This window comes from Grammomys surdaster, unplaced genomic scaffold (assembly GCF_004785775.1).
Source record: "Grammomys surdaster isolate TR1022 unplaced genomic scaffold, NIH_TR_1.0 235, whole genome shotgun sequence".
Lineage (NCBI taxonomy): Eukaryota > Metazoa > Chordata > Mammalia > Rodentia > Muridae > Grammomys > Grammomys surdaster.
Genome location: NW_021604680.1, coordinates 2,368,035 through 2,383,251, shown reverse-complemented (window position 1 = coordinate 2,383,251; position 15,217 = coordinate 2,368,035). Strand labels below are relative to the sequence as shown.

The 15,217-nt window shown below is 53.3% G+C and overlaps 2 protein-coding genes across 2 annotated transcripts in view; both read left to right on the top strand.

The window, feature by feature from the left end:
* Window positions 1-13,784, top strand: part of LOC114626431 (bone morphogenetic protein 8B) — an 18,769-nt gene extending 4,985 nt beyond the window's left edge. Inside the window, exons 2-7 of the mRNA XM_028773830.1 lie at window positions 4,141-4,330; window positions 4,727-4,875; window positions 11,067-11,261; window positions 11,704-11,783; window positions 12,165-12,275; window positions 13,635-13,784. Coding sequence (XP_028629663.1) covers window positions 4,141-4,330; window positions 4,727-4,875; window positions 11,067-11,261; window positions 11,704-11,783; window positions 12,165-12,275; window positions 13,635-13,784 — 875 coding nt within the window. The remainder of the gene's footprint in view (window positions 1-4,140; window positions 4,331-4,726; window positions 4,876-11,066; window positions 11,262-11,703; window positions 11,784-12,164; window positions 12,276-13,634) is intronic.
* On the top strand, window positions 5,872-7,420 carry Oxct2 (3-oxoacid CoA-transferase 2). Its single transcript, XM_028773854.1, is given in 2 exon segments — window positions 5,872-6,278; window positions 6,280-7,420. Coding segments are annotated over 2 exon segments (1,548 nt in total).
* Window positions 13,785-15,217: the final 1,433 nt, after the last annotated feature.

Genomic DNA, 15,217 nt, shown 5'->3' with positions numbered 1-15,217 from the left:
GAGGAGGAGGAGGAGGAAAGGAAGGAAGAAGGAAAGAGGGGGGAGGGAGAGAGAGGGAGAGAGAAAGAGAGAAAGAGGCAGCTCAAACCACCTAGTCTCTCTTGGGGCCTTGATTTTCCTCGGCAAGTACTTCTACCATTGAACTCAAGACCACCTCCATTTTTGGAAAGTCTTGGTAGATCACAACCTTCCCCAGCCTTCCTCAGTTTGAATGGTGCTATATGTCTTAGGAGGTGTGGCTTTTCTGCCTGTCAGATCTGGGGCCACATCGTTCCTAGTTCCAGAGGAACAATATTGAAACAGGCCAGATTAGATTCTCTACAGCCCTCATCCCACCACATGCTACAGCACATCTCTAGTGGTGCTCAGGGCAGACTGGCAGAAAGGAAAGAGTCGGGGAGCACAGAGAGCTGCATCAGGTGGAATGGATGCTGGCCTTCCCCATCTCTGTGGTACCAGCACTTCTCTGAGTACCTCCTGACAGCCCGAGTTCCATCAGACCCAGCAGGAGGAAGGTGGCTTCCTTGTGGACAGGACATGTTGAGGTCACGTCCACCCCAATATGCCACTATTGAACTCCAGGTCCACTCATGTCCATGGCTGTGAGTCTGAAAGTCTATGCTAATGGACCTTGAGCGTGTGTGTGTGTGTGTGTGTGTGTGTGTGTGTGTGTGTGTGTGTGACCTTGGCAAAAATCTTTTCTGGGCCTCAGTCTCCTGTCTCTAAACCCTAACCCTGAAGACCTCAGTTCTTACCCAAACTGTGCCACCCTTTCCTACCGCTGGGGATTCCTCTAGGGATGAGTCATGGAGTAGAGAAACACTCAGGCCACCACCTTACAAAAGCTGCTTCCTCTCCCCTCTGGCAAGGTCATCATGTACCACATTCTTGAGTTTCTTCTGGAGGGATTGGTCCTTGGTCACATCCCCCGGGAATTGTTTTGTACCTCAGCAGGCTTGATGTGGTCGCCTGTGCGGGTGTTCCCTTTTAATTTGGGGTCTGGAGCCAGCTGAGGACTGGACCGGTAATTATCTGTGCAGAGCCGTTTATGGAAACAGCCTTTGAAGGAAATCAATGTGGAGGGAGACTCAGCTGAAAATACCTCAGGAGTGAGGCTGGGCCACACCACACCATGGAGGCTCCTGGTGGGAGAAGTTCCTTCAGGTGCAGAATGTACAGGTCAAAAACCCCAGAGCCCCACAGCAGCACAAGGCAGTTAAGCCCTCAGGGCCCAAGGAGCCTGTCCGCACCCTCAAGGGCCCCATCAGGAAAGGAAGCAAATCTCACAGCAAGCACAGACATCACAGTATCTAGTGGGGACTCACTGTGATGTGGTCGCACAGACCAGCAGCAGCACCCCAGCCCTGGGAGCTGTGAGTGATGGACACTGAACCAGTGTCCTGGGAAGAGCAGAAGCTCACCCTCTGTCCACGGAACACAGCAGCTTAATGAACAAGTTGCTGCAGGCCATCCACCCACCGGACATGTTCAGCACTACCCGAAAGAGCTACCATCTAGAGGGCACCTCAGTCAGGCTCGGAACCCACTGACACAAGGGAGGGGGACAGACCCAGAGCCTGGTCACATTCCACCACTTACAGAAGTTAGAGCAGGAAATCAAGCAGGGCAGGAACCTGGTGCCAGGAACTGAAGTAGAAACAAGAGAAACATAGCATACTGGCTTGCTCACCACGGCTTGTTTAGCCTACTTATACAGTCAGGACTACTTCCCTAGGGGACCTGCCACCATACACAGCGAGCTGGGTCCTCGCATATCAATCATAAGACAATACCACACAGGCTTGCCTACAGGCCAGTCTTATAGAGACATTGTCTCAATTGTGGTTTCCTCTTCTCAGATAACTCTAGCTTTTGTCAAACTGACATAAACTAACCAGCACAGATACCTGGTAAAGCCAAGTATAGCTTTCTCTGTGGCCAGGACATTGCTTTTAACATCTTTCACGGTTTTGCCCAGCATGTCTGGGATACTTGCATAGAATAGTCAATTCACACGATTTTGCAAAATGACTCTGCACAGCATTTCTGTATCTTACACCTCATCTGTTGACAGTTACCTGTCTGCTCTTACTTGTGACTTTCTCAAAGGCTGACCCAAAAGCACCCTCTGGGAAGCATTCAACCCGTCTCCATCATTCTGCAACCTATGGCTCCTTGATACTACCTACAAAGAAATGACATTGCCTAGTTGGGGGAGGGGTGTGGAGGCAGTGATGGCACGATCAAACCGTACACCTCACACATTTACTAAGATTTTTCTTTTTTCCAATCATCACGTTCTATTTTTTCTTTTTGAGACAGGGTCTCACTGTGTAGCTCCAGCCTGTGTACCTGTGTAGACCAGGCTGGCTCGAACTCAGAGCTCTGTCTGTCTCTGCCTGAGTGCTGGTCTTAAAGGCTTGCACTGCCCCGCCAAGGCTCTTCTCTTGTTTTTTAAAGCTCCTTAGTGCTGAGCTTAGCTGTGCTGCTGAGCAAGGACAAACCCCGCTTTTATCCAACTGCACAGACAGGCAGGACTACTTAAGGAGCATCCTTGCACTTCCTTTTTGTTTTTTGTTTTGTTTGATTTGTTTTTTGGGTTTGTTTTGGTATCTCTGCCACATATGACAATGAACAGAGAACTACATCTATTAGAGAAAGATTCCAAAATCCGTGCTTTGATTGTAGAACTTCAAAGACATCTGGAAGTGCTGGGGGACTTTATCCTTTCCATCCTGGCTAGGGGGCAGAGCCTCCACTTGCCCCTACAGAAGCAAATCTGTTACCTGGCCCTCCCTACCCCTGCTGTGTGCCAGCCATTACTGCCTTAAAATCCTCACAGAAAGACAGAAAGCTGTCCCCAGGTTTGCTTGGGCAGGTTAACCTAGTGCTTTCTAGAGCCTGGCTTGTGATCAGCAAGCCTAGTACCTACAGAGGAAATTGTTCAAGACTTGGAAACAGGTCATTTAAGTCTCGGTTAGGTTTGGGGAAGGCGCAGCTGCTTTAACCCCTGCTTTCTGGAAACACAGATAGTTCAGCATTTGAAAGCGAAAGGAGAGTCTGGGTGGTGGAGAGTCACACAGTTTTAATCCCAGCACTTGGGAGGCAGAGGCAGGTGGATCTCTGTGAGTTTGTGGCCAGTTTGCTCTACAGAGTGAGTTCTAGGACATCAGGGCTACACAGAGAAACTTTTTTTCAACCCCAACTCCCTTCAACCCCTTCCCTAAATAGTCCTCCTGGGGCATGTCTGTGCAGTTGCATAAAAGCGGGATTTGTTCTTCAGCTCTAGCCTCTGCCCTGACAGCTGGGTCACACCTCAGCTGTCACCTCCATCCTTCCTCAACTAGCGGTCTCCTAGTTGGGCCCTCAGACTATGTGGCTTTCCCTAGCCCTGGCCTCAAGCTCACTGCAGCCATGGACCGCTTAGCTCACTGCTGTGGGTCTGTGGGTAGGTAGCACTCCCCCACCCACGCAGAGCCTCTGTCCTGTGCTTAGGGCACTTTTGCTAACTGCTCAGACACCATGCTGCCTGCCATGTGGGGCAGATGTCTCCAGGATGTGATGGCCTGTCCCAGGCTGGTCATCTTACTTTAATATTTATATCTTTCTATGTCTGTTCTTCCACTTTCCTTCTGTACCCTAGAGGAAATATGGGTCTTTGGTCCTCTGGTTGCTGGCACTGTGTTCGTCCCTTCCCTAAGGCCCTTCTGCTACTGACCCCGTGATGTGGCCTGCACTCTGCACAGCCTCTCCCAGAACACTGAGGGGAAACTCAACACAGCCCTAGCAGCCCAGCTCCGCTGTCAGACAAGGGCTCTGGGCGTCCTCTGTCCATGAAATCCAGCCAATTATGTCCTGTCCACAGGGCTTTCCCTACCTTGGACCAATGTCCATCTTGCTGCCGGACTGGGAGCTCTGAGGCCAGGCACTGCGACTTTTCTGTGGGTCCAGGGGTGTGCTGAGTGAGCACCTCCTCAGTTCCCCACTACCCCACCTTCTGGGACCCGGTGGGCATCCAGGGCAGACCACAAGCCTGTGTGTAGAGCAGGCACTGGGCCCACCCAGGCTGCTTGGGGTCCTACTCTGAGCACAAGCCATCCTGGCTCCTGGTGATGACCCCACTCCCACTTTGTCTTCCAGTGGAGCGTGACCGTTCCCTGGGCTACCAGGAGCCACACTGGAAGGAATTCCACTTTGACCTAACCCAGATCCCTGCTGGGGAGGCTGTCACAGCTGCTGAGTTCCGGATATACAAAGAGCCCAGCATCCACCCACTCAACACAACCCTCCATATCAGCATGTTCGAAGTGGTCCAGGAGCACGCCAACAGGTATGTCCCTCTGCCCAGGTGTCCACCTCACCTCAGAGCCTCATGGTCTAGTCTCTGGCAGGGGTCCTGTCCAGAGGATGCATTTTCAAGAAAGGAAAGGGAAACCTCCTGGGAGTGGGGTCTCAGACATGAGAAAGGGGCTTGGCCTGGCACTCCTGCCCTGTCACTCTGGCTGTGGGGCTCTCACTAAGCCACAGCACTGAGCCACTGAGCCAGTGTCCTCATCAGCACGTGGACTCTAAAATGTCAAGAGTTGACTATCAGGGAAATGTTGTACCAAAATGAGGCCAGCCCGCAGGAAAGAGGTTCTGAGAGTGGTCCCCAGGCAGACACAAGGTACAAGCAGCTGTGACAACCTCCCTCAGCCCTTGGTTAATTGTTCTTTCATGTCCACAGGGAGTCTGACTTGTTCTTTTTGGATCTTCAGACGCTCCGATCTGCGGACGAGGGCTGGCTGGTGCTGGACATCACAGCAGCCAGTGACCAATGGCTGCTGACCCAGAACAAGGACCTGGGACTCCGCCTCTATGTGGAAACTGAGGATGGTGAGGCACCAGGACTTAGCAGGGAGCTGTCCTGGGGGTCTTGGGAGGTGGTTCCAGCAGAAGCCACCAGGCTAGTACACAGAGCCCTCTCACCGTGTTGAGTGTTGGGAGGAAGATGTTTAGCCTTTGTTGAGGACTTGGGCAGACTGGTGAGGTCCTGGACATGGGGAGGCCCGGCCAGGAATGCTTCTGGTCCCTCACACATAGCAACTGACCTCCTGAGAGCAGGAATCCTCTCCTGGGGAAAGGTCCTTCTCTCTGGGCAGCAGGCCTCCACTCTGACAGGTTCTGTACTAGGAAGGAGGGGTGGGGGATCTGCACCCCAGGTTTTCTGAGCTCAGAGCCTGAGCTATCGCAGCTCTGCAGAGTTGTAACTCAGCATCAAAGCCTGCTTCCTCGGACACAGAGGTTTATACTTCACTCACAGGGGATCTGGAACATTCCTTTTATGTGGGGCAGGAAGGACCGAAACGACAAACAGGGCAGGAACCTGGTCTCTCTCGAGTCCAGCAAAAGGCTGGAGGATAACTTGGAAGGAGAACAGACAGGTGGCAGGCAGGGGTCACTCTGAGTTAGAAAAAAGGGGCAAGGTGCTTGAAGAGTTTGGAGGAGTTTAACAGCAGGGTGTGACAGATGGGACTGTGGCTTTAACAGACCAGCTAACTTCAGCCCCTCCCTCAAGGAAGGGGATCCTAACCTGGCTCTGCCCCACCCCCACTTCTGCTCCCCCTCCGGGCAGGCGTGCTCTCTAGGGTACAGTGGAGCCCCGCCCTCACTGCCAGTTGTCAGCAGCATTAAACAGGGGTTTGGAGAGACAGGCCAGGCAGCAGGGATGGCCAAGGATGTCCTCTGCTGAGTGAGACCCATGGCCATCCCTGGCAATGTCCTCCTCCCTGCTCTGTGACGCAGCGCAGAGGTAGTGTGCGCCGCTCTCTCGAGGTGCACCTGGCCTTTCCCTCTCTGCCCGGGAGCTGGGAGCCCCGTGGCCCGTGGACGATGGCGGCGCTGAGGCTTCTGGCCTGGGCCCTCCCACGCGGGGTCTCTGCCCATCGCCCACGGCCCGCGCTGCCCCACCGCCTTATCGGCCGCTATTTTACCGGCCGCAGCGGGAGTGTCCAATTCTACACCGACCCGGTGAAGGCGGTGGAGGGCGTCAAGGATGGGTCAACCGTCATGCTCGGGGGCTTCGGGCTCTGCGGCATCCCGGAGAACCTGATCGGTGCGCTGAAGACCAAAGGCGTGAAGGACCTGAAGATCGTCAGCAGTAACGTGGGCGTGGACGACTTCGGCCTGGGCATCTTGCTGGCCTCCAAGCAGGTCAGGCGCGTGGTGTGCTCCTACCTGGGGGAGAACGCGCTCTGCGAGAAGCAATACCTGGCGGGCGAGCTGGAACTGGAGATGACTGGCCGAGCGCATCCGCGCTGGTGGTGCGGGCGTGCCCGCCTTCTACACGCCCACGGGCTACGGCACGCTGGTGCAGGAAGGGGGCGCCCCGATCCGGTACTCGCCCGAAGGCCACCTGGTTACCCTAAGTGTGCCGCGGGAAGTACGCGAGTTCAAGGGCCGCCACTACCTGCTGGAGCACGCTATCCGCGCTGACTTCGCCCTGATCAAGGGCTGGAAGGCCGACCGCTCGGGCAACGTGATCTTCAGGGGCAGCGCGCGCAATTTCAATGAGCCCATGTGCAAGGCCGCGGACATCTCGGTGGTGGAGGTGGAGGAGATCGTGGACGTGGGTTCTTTCGCCCCGGAGGACATCCACATGCCCAACATCTACGTAAACCGCGTGATCAAGGGGCCAAAGTTCGAGAAGCGCATCGAGCGCCTGACCACACGTGACGGCAAGCCCGCGCCCGGGAGCAAAGACCATGACCCTGTTAGGAATCGCATCATCAAGCGCGCGGCTCTCGAGTTTCGGGACGGCATGTATGCCAATCTGGGCATCGGGATCCCTCTCTTGGCAAGCAACTACATCAGCCCCAAGATGACGGTCTACCTGCACAGTGAAAACGGGATCCTGGGCTTGGGCCCGTTCCCTTTGAAAAATGAGGTAGATGCCGACATCATCAACGCAGGCAAGCAGACGGTGACGGTGATTCCCGGGGGCTGTTTCTTCGCCAGCGATGACTCTTTTGCCATGATCCGCGGCGGACACCTCCAACTGACCATGCTCGGTGCCATGCAAGTTTCCAGATACGGCGACCTGGCCAACTGGATGGTGCCAGGCAAGAAGGTCAAGGGCATGGGCGGAGCCATGGACTTGGTGTCTGGTGACAAGACCAAAGTGGTGGTCACCATGGAACACTGCACCAAGACAAAGCAGCCCAAAATCTTGGAAAAATGCACCATGCCGCTGACCGGCAAGCACTGCGTGGACCTCATCATTACCGAGAAGGCAGTGTTTGAAGTGGACCAGAGTAAGGGGCTGACCCTGGTGGAGCTGTGGGAGGGCTCATCTCTAGATGACATCAAGGCCACCACAGCCTGTTCATTTAACGTGTCCCCCAACCTCAAGCCCATGCAGCAGATTAAAACTGACGCTTGAGGAGCCCTCCAGGGCTGATTTGCAAGTTAGTGCCAACTGGACATCCTTAGCAGCACCTGAGCCCTGTGCCACACTGGCTCCTCCATCTTCCTGCTGCTAGGTGGTGTCTATCAAGAGCCATGCGATTTTAATTAAAAACCCTAACCTGAGCCTGTGTGTCCTGTCCCTAACTACAGCTTCTGATCAAACCATTGAGAACACTGGTCCCCCTCTCCCACTTTCTGTGACACTCACATACAAGGCTCCAGACGGTTCCCCAGGAGGTCTCCAGTGCTGCCCGTCATAACTGAGTCATGAAACATGGAGAAAACCGTGGGGCAGGAAGACATCCTACCCAGAGTGCAGGTGGTGCCACTTTACTGCTGCCTGGAAATGCAGAACTGCGGATCCCTGACCAGGAGGAGGAAGACTCCATTTTGTCCCTCTGGATTGTCTCCTTGAGCCCTTGTTTCTGTTCTTAATTTTGGTTCCCTGAATCCTGCCTGCACCCAACATGGAGCTGCTTGTGTGTCCCTAGAAGGAAGGCAGGTGTTTTCGGTGGGATCAGACTTCGGGAAGATGCTTGGTGCTGGTACTCCACCTGGAAGAGTCACTATGCACTAACAGTCCTAGTGTGTGTAGGAGGAAGCTGGGCCTGAGCACAGGTGGAGTCTAAAATCTACTCAGTGGCGTGGATGGAGTCTTACCTAGTAAAGCGCAGTCTGCACTGTTGCCTGTACCACACTGACACTCTGTTCTGGAAGTCCCGCTGGCCTGACTTCCTGACCCCAATGTGCAGTTCTGGGATCTGTCATTTTCAATCTGTGAGCTGGAAACTAAAGCTAGAAGTGTGTGTGTGTGTGTGTGTGTGTGTGTGTGTGTGTGCGCACGCGCGCGCGTGCATGCACACGTGCTCACACCCTGAGAAAGCATTCCCCACCCCCTCATGCATTTCTCTCCAAAGCTGGGGAGCCTGGTCCCCACTACTAGTTAGAATCCCATCTAATGATGTGGACAAGGAGCAAAGCTGATAGGGTGGGTGCACTCCGGCCTCTCAGCAACAGAACTCCAGAAAGAGCAGCTTCCATCCCTGTAAGCTTCTGTCCCACCCCAACTCAGGCCTCTGCCTTGTGCTGGGCAGGGTAGGAGTCGCTGTCTGCAGCTGCTTGCTCTAGGCACTGGATAGTTGATGTTCAATGGGTCTTAACTTGTGACCCTGTAAAATGGGAACGTTGGCTTAGCTGCACCCATGGGCTCTCAGTGCAGCTCACCTTACCTTGAGAGCCTCCAAATGTCCCCAGGCCCTGCACAGCAACTCCCCACTCTGGCTTTGAGGAGTTCAGCCAGGGGCACTCTGAAGCTGCTCTGTGTGCCCAGAGAGTCTGGAAGGTCAGTTACATAGCAGAAAAACAAACGTGGCTGAGCCAGGAGCACTGATGGCCTCTGTGTCCCCTAGCAGCCAGGGGTCTGGGACTTCACACAGTAAGTAGCCGGGCACAAGGCCTGCACTGGGTCCAAGCCTGCCCCTTGTGTCATGTGTAGGGTCTGATACTGTGGCTTTGAACGCCCTTCCTGCTCACAGCTGTCTCTTTCTGGGGGACACCTGCAGCTCCCCACCCCTCAGCCCACAGTTCTCAGTCGCATTCCTGGGGTCGTCTCACAGCCACCACATTTGTTGGTGGCAGGTGAAGTCATAGGTCAAAGGTTGAATTGAGGAGTCTTTAAGTGGCCAGTGAACTCCTGGTGTGGAGTCCAGCTGCGTGAAGGGCTCACCTTTGAGTGGACTGTCCTCAATAGGCAGATGGTGACCTTGACCTCCGTGTCTAAGGAAGAGCCTGGTAAAGTGCAAGTCCTGCAAACAGACGAGTGTGCACGCACATGTGAGTGTGGTTTGTGTCATTGTAGTTTTGTGTTGGGGACTGGACCTAAGGCTTCGTGCTTACCAGGCAGGTGCTCTGCTTCTGAGCTGTGGGCTCAATCCTTTGAGTTCTTGTACACTTGATCCAGTGCTGGTGGGAACACACTTCATCCAGTGCTGGTGGGAACATACTTGATCCAGTGCTGGTGGGAACACACTTGATCCAATGCTGGTGGGAACACACTTCATCCAGTACTGGTGGTGGAACCCAGGGCCTGGAACAAGAACTCTTCCTCTGAGCCACCTCAGTGTCTGAGAGTTTATATGTGTACACATATGTGTGTATGAGTGCACTGGTGCTTGTAACAAGTCAGCTGAACAACGGTGCTGTGTTATTGATATGTAGTGTGAGCATAGCTGGGCTTTGGTGTGTGGAATTTCACACAGGCAAAAGGGAAATGGTTCTGAGTCCTATTATGACATCAGAAGGGAACTTGACTGCAGATGGGAGGTGAAACCCCCCCAAAGCGAGCTGCTGCATGCGCGTGGGCATTCAGGAGACAGAATCTGTGGTTATTATACCGTTTGACTGGTTGGTTTTTAAACGATGCTTTGTGTTTATGATTTGAAAATGTCATACATGTATACAATGGGTTTTGATCATATCCATCCACTACCACCTATTTCTCCTTCCTCTAATGCTTTCCTGTCTGCTTCCCTTTCTTCTTATTGGTTATTACCCAAGTCCAGTCTCTGCGGCCCATCTACACGTAGATGTGGGGCCATTCTTTGGAGTGGAGACAACCTACTAGCAACCAGATCTGTGTGGTGTTTTTTTTTTTTTTTTTTTTTTTTAAAGCAGGATTTCATGTAGGCTATGCTGGCCTCTGGCTCAGTGTGTAACAGATGACTGAACCCTCTCCTGCCCCCCATTTTCCTGCCTTTACCTTCTGAGTGTTTGTAGGCTGGGCCACCACGCCAGCATAATAGAGTGCTTCTGCATTTTAGAAAGGACAGGGAACACAGGCAGGGTCCACTAGCAAAGCCAGAGCTAGTGGTGTAGGTTGTTCTCGTGTGTTGACTGTGGAGGCATCTGCTGTCCTTAGTGGATCTGGGATGAAATCCCCCTGGATAGGTTCCTCTCTTCCTATGGACAGGGTCTTCCTCTGGTCTGTCTCCCTGAAGCCCTCGCCATTTTTGAAGCCCTTGGCTGGCCTAGTGAGCACAGACTTGGCACTGGAATGCACAGGATGTGAACTGAACCCTCGACTTTGTGACTGCTCTGACTTCTGTCTGTGTTCTGCCTGGGGCCTTGGTTGTAGGAATCAGAGAGGCAGTGACTGCCCTACCCATGGATGAGCAAGCTTACCTTGCTAGGAAAATGAGCCCCTGGTTTGTCTTTGCAGAGGCTGCCCTGAGCTGGTGCGTCATGAACCACACATCCTACTTTCCAGAAAGTGCAGGCTGATAGGACCAGGGTGTTGGGTCATCGGACCAAGAGAGCCCCCCAAACTTGAGCACCGCTGGCAGTAGGCTCTGATAATCTCTGAGTAGGCTAGGACTTGGGGTACCATGAGGATGTACTGAGGAAATTATGGGCAAACCCCTTCATATCTGTCAAACGTTTCCCAAGTCTATGTCAAGTTATCACTAGCAGGGATTCCTGTGGCTACTGAGGTCCCTGTTCCTGCTACCTCAGACCTGCTGGCCAGAGTGCTTGGGTTGGTCTCCAGATGAGGACACAGGTTCATAAGTGCCATGCCACCGCCCACAAGCCAGTCTCTCTCTCCTTCTGCCTCTGTCTCCCAGGGCACAGCATGGATCCTGGCCTGGCTGGCCTGCTTGGACAACAAGCACCACGCTCCAGACAGCCTTTCATGGTCGGTTTCTTCAGAGCCAGCCGGAGTCCTGTGCGGGCCCCTCGAACAGCAAGACTACTGAAGAAGAAGCAGCTAAATCAAATCAACCGGTTGCCACACTCCAACAAACAGCTAGGAATCTTTGGTGAGAGCAAGGCTGGGATCTGAGGCCTCCTTTAGAGTGGAGTCCCTTCCAGTCCCTCAGCTAGGTCTGACTGGAGCCTCTTGCCCCTCAAGAGTATGCCTGGAGGGTGGGCTACAGACAACAGTCTGCAGAGGAAAGCAGGAGCTGTGTGTGCCCTAGGGTCCTGTTGAGGCATTCACTGGAGTGTCTGGAGGCCTCCCAGGCAGCAAGGTGAGAGATCTTGCTGAACCCAGCCATGGCCTGTGCTGACAGAGCCACAAAAGGACTGTTGAGCTGGGTCACAGCGTGAGCAGGGATCCAGAAGTGGACCTTGTGACTCCAGTGGTTTATGTTTCGTATTGTCCTTCGTTGTAAATGTGCCTGTCACATCACCACGGGGAGTACTCATGGCCACTCTGTAGGGCAGGACCCCTGAATAGACTGTGCCTTCTTGTCCCTGCAGATGACGGCCACGGTTCCCACAGCAGAGAGTTTTGCCGCAGGCATGAGCTCTACGTCAACTTTCGTGACCTCGGCTGGCTGGTAATTTCTATCTTTCCTCTGCCTGCCACCTGCAGACCCTGGTGTCTCCAGGGTGGGGGTGGAGCTACTGTGCCTTTAAAGTGTATAAAAGCCATGAAAATGAAGGCAGTCTTCGTGCTCAGCCCAGTAAGCCGTCAGCACTCCAACAGGGAAACTGAGGCTGGGTGGGCAGGGCCTCTGGTCTCTTCCTGCTCCAGCTGCTGCAGAAGGCATAGGGGCAGCTGTGGAGGAGACAGGAGAGGGGGTGAGGAGTGAAGGGCAGAGCTGAGGTGAGGGTCACTGAGGGGGTGAGAGTACACAGCCTCAGGTCATTCCATTATAGGTGCTATGCTGACGGTCTATGGAAGGACATTGAGGTGACTCACCCTTTCCCACCCACAGGACTCTGTCATTGCCCCCCAGGGCTACTCAGCCTATTACTGTGCCGGGGAGTGCATCTACCCACTGAACTACTGCACGAACACCACCAACCATGCCACTATGCAGGCCCTGGTCAGTATCACAGTGCCTTTCTTGGGACCCGAGGGACTGGACAGGCATGAGGGTGGAGAGGATGATGGCGAAGGGGAACTTTCTCTGCAGACTCAGCCATGACGTTTGGTTTCTGCCCCTTAGTAAATGGTGCTGCTCACATGGGTGTCTCTGGACAGACATCTGAGCACACAACAGATGAGTGTCCACTGGGGGCCTGCAGGACCCGACATGTGTCCTGGGTATCCTGGTAGATCTGGCCTGATGTTCACATGTGCTCACCCATTATGCCTGGCTAGATGACTCATGAACCCTCAGCTCATTGGGGAACTGTTCCCCACTTCTTCCTTGGCTGCCTGCAGTCCCAGGTTGTAGTGCTAAGGGCAGTCTAGAGATACTCTGTGATGGAAGAAGTTGCTAGCAGGAGGACATCTATAACTGCCTTTGGCCCATGTTTGTACTTGTAGAATCTGGTGTTGAGACTTCCTTCTAGAACATTCTATCTGGAATCCTAGCACCCCATGACCCTTGACCTTGTTTTACCTAATAGGCAGTTTTGTCAAATGACGCTACAGAGCAGTAGTTCTCTACCTGTGGGTCACGACTTCTTTGGAGGTCCGGTCACATATTAGATATCATATATATCAGGCATTTACATTACGGTTCCTAACAAGGCTGGTGAGATTACCACGACATTAGGAGCTGTATTAAAGGGTCACCCTGTTAGGAAGGTTGCAAACCACTGCTCTAGCTAGAGTGAGCATCAGGACAAGAGCTGCTTTGAGCCAGTATGAAGGTGTCCTCTCACAAAGGGTGTTTGCTGGGTGCCTGGAACCGCTTGTCCTGAGAGATGCTCATCCTCATGACAGGAAGTGAATGCTTTAAAGATGGGCAGAAGGATTGGCACCCATTTCAAGCTCTGTGACACCATTAGACAGCCTTGCCTTAGAAGTTGAGCCACATCAAGGTTGGGGGGATATTCTTGAATTTATCCCTTTGTTCCATGAACATTTCTAGTTCAGTCTGTAAAAGAGACTGTCCCTTCCACAGATGACACCAACCTGGTGGGGATGTAGTAAAACACAGAGCAGTATGGGGCAGTGGGGTCCCAGAGAATGCCCCATTGTACCCAGTGCTGGGACCAGCAAGCTTATCTGAGTTTCCAAAGTAGATGTGACCATGGACCAAAGTCTTAGTGCTGAGGGGCTTGTGTATGAGCACCTCCAAGCCAGGTGCCTGGGCTGTGTCTTGAGGGCAGTGGGCAAGGCAAGTGTGCAGGGCCTGAGCTGCCCTAGCTACAGGTAGTCAAAGGCACTGGAAGGGTAACGGGCGGGAACTGGGACCATCCGCTCATGTGCTACCTGCATCCCTCCCTACTAGGTACATCTGATGAAGCCGGATATCGTCCCCAAGGTGTGCTGTGTGCCCACTGAGCTGAGTGCCATTTCTATGCTGTACTATGATAAGAACAGTAATGTCATCCTGCGCAGGGAGCGCAACATGGTAGTCCAGGCCTGTGGTTGCCAATGAGGCCCTGCCCAGCAGCCTGCTATCTGCTCAGGCCCCTCTTCCAAGGCAGGAAACCAAGAGACCTTATCAGCCCCAAGGCCAGGAGGGAAGGCAGTGCTTTCAACTGTGTCTACATTCAGCCCTCTTTCACGGGCTTGGCCCTCTCCTGGCCCCTCCGTTCTCTTTCTCTGTCCTGGTGACTTCAGTCCTCAAACAGTAGCCCATCTCTCATGCCGCCCCCCCCCCAACTCCCCAACACAGCCAGGGGCATCTGTGTCCTTTGGGATTGGCACAGAAGTCCAATATACCAATCTATTCATGACCATTCCTGGCCCAGCCTGACTTGAACCTGGAGCACAAGATGAAGCTCAGGCTCTTCAGTATCCATCAGAAGATGTAGGTGTGTATAGACATGATCAAATTCCCTCTAACACGCCATAGCCTGTCTCTTGGAGGTGCAACATGGGATTTCTAGAGAAGAGTTTTAAAAACATGGAAAAACCAGGTATAGTAATATACACTTGTAATCTTAGCATTTGGGAGGCTGAAGCAGGATTACCATGAGCTCAAGGCCAGCCTGGGATATATATCAAGATCTTCCTTCAAAACAAACAAAACAACCTAGCAATATCTTGGTGTATTTATAGATCTCAGTCACTAAACCTCTGGCCATAAGCAGGCACAAGAGGACAGCTAATGAAAAAAACCTATTGTGGATTTAACATCTGGATTCAGGCATTGTCATTAAAGGAAATGCCAACAGCTTTCCTGATCCACAGTCCTGATTCTGCCTTGATGCAGCTACTACAGGCTGGCACATGGGCAAACAACTTAAGTTGTGCCTTGTCTTGGTGCTGGAGCAAAGGTATCATGAACAAGGTGACCCCAGAACAGAAGACAAGCAGTCCTCAAGTAAGAGGCACTGCCCTTTAGGTGCTCATGGTCCATGCAGAGGTGGCAGAGCAGGTTGCAGGGGGAGGGGAAACACATGCTACTGAGCATTCTTGTCCAGGCTCCAGATCTATGCTAGACTCCTGCCCGGCAGAGGACCAGCATCCCATGCCTTCTCGTAAGAGGGCTATGACTGTGTCTCCTATCAAGAACTGCAGCCCTCCCTAGCTACCTTCTGGAGCTGACTTCTCTGAAACCCCCAGCAAGTTGAGGCTAAACCCAGTAGGCCTCAGGACTCTACTGGCACTGGATAAGCAGGCCAAGCCCCACCCTACCTCCGTTGCACCAGTAGGATGATCCTGGCAGAGGTTTGGTTCATCTGTGCAGCGTTTGACAGCTAATCTTAGCCAGGCGGTGGTGGTGCACGCCTTTAATCCCAGCACTTGGGAGGCAGAGGCAGGAGGATTTCTGAGTTCGAGAGTTCAAGGCTAGCCTGGTCTACAGAGTGAGTTCCAGGACAGCCAGGGCTACACAGAGGAATCCTGTCTTGAAAAAAACCAAAC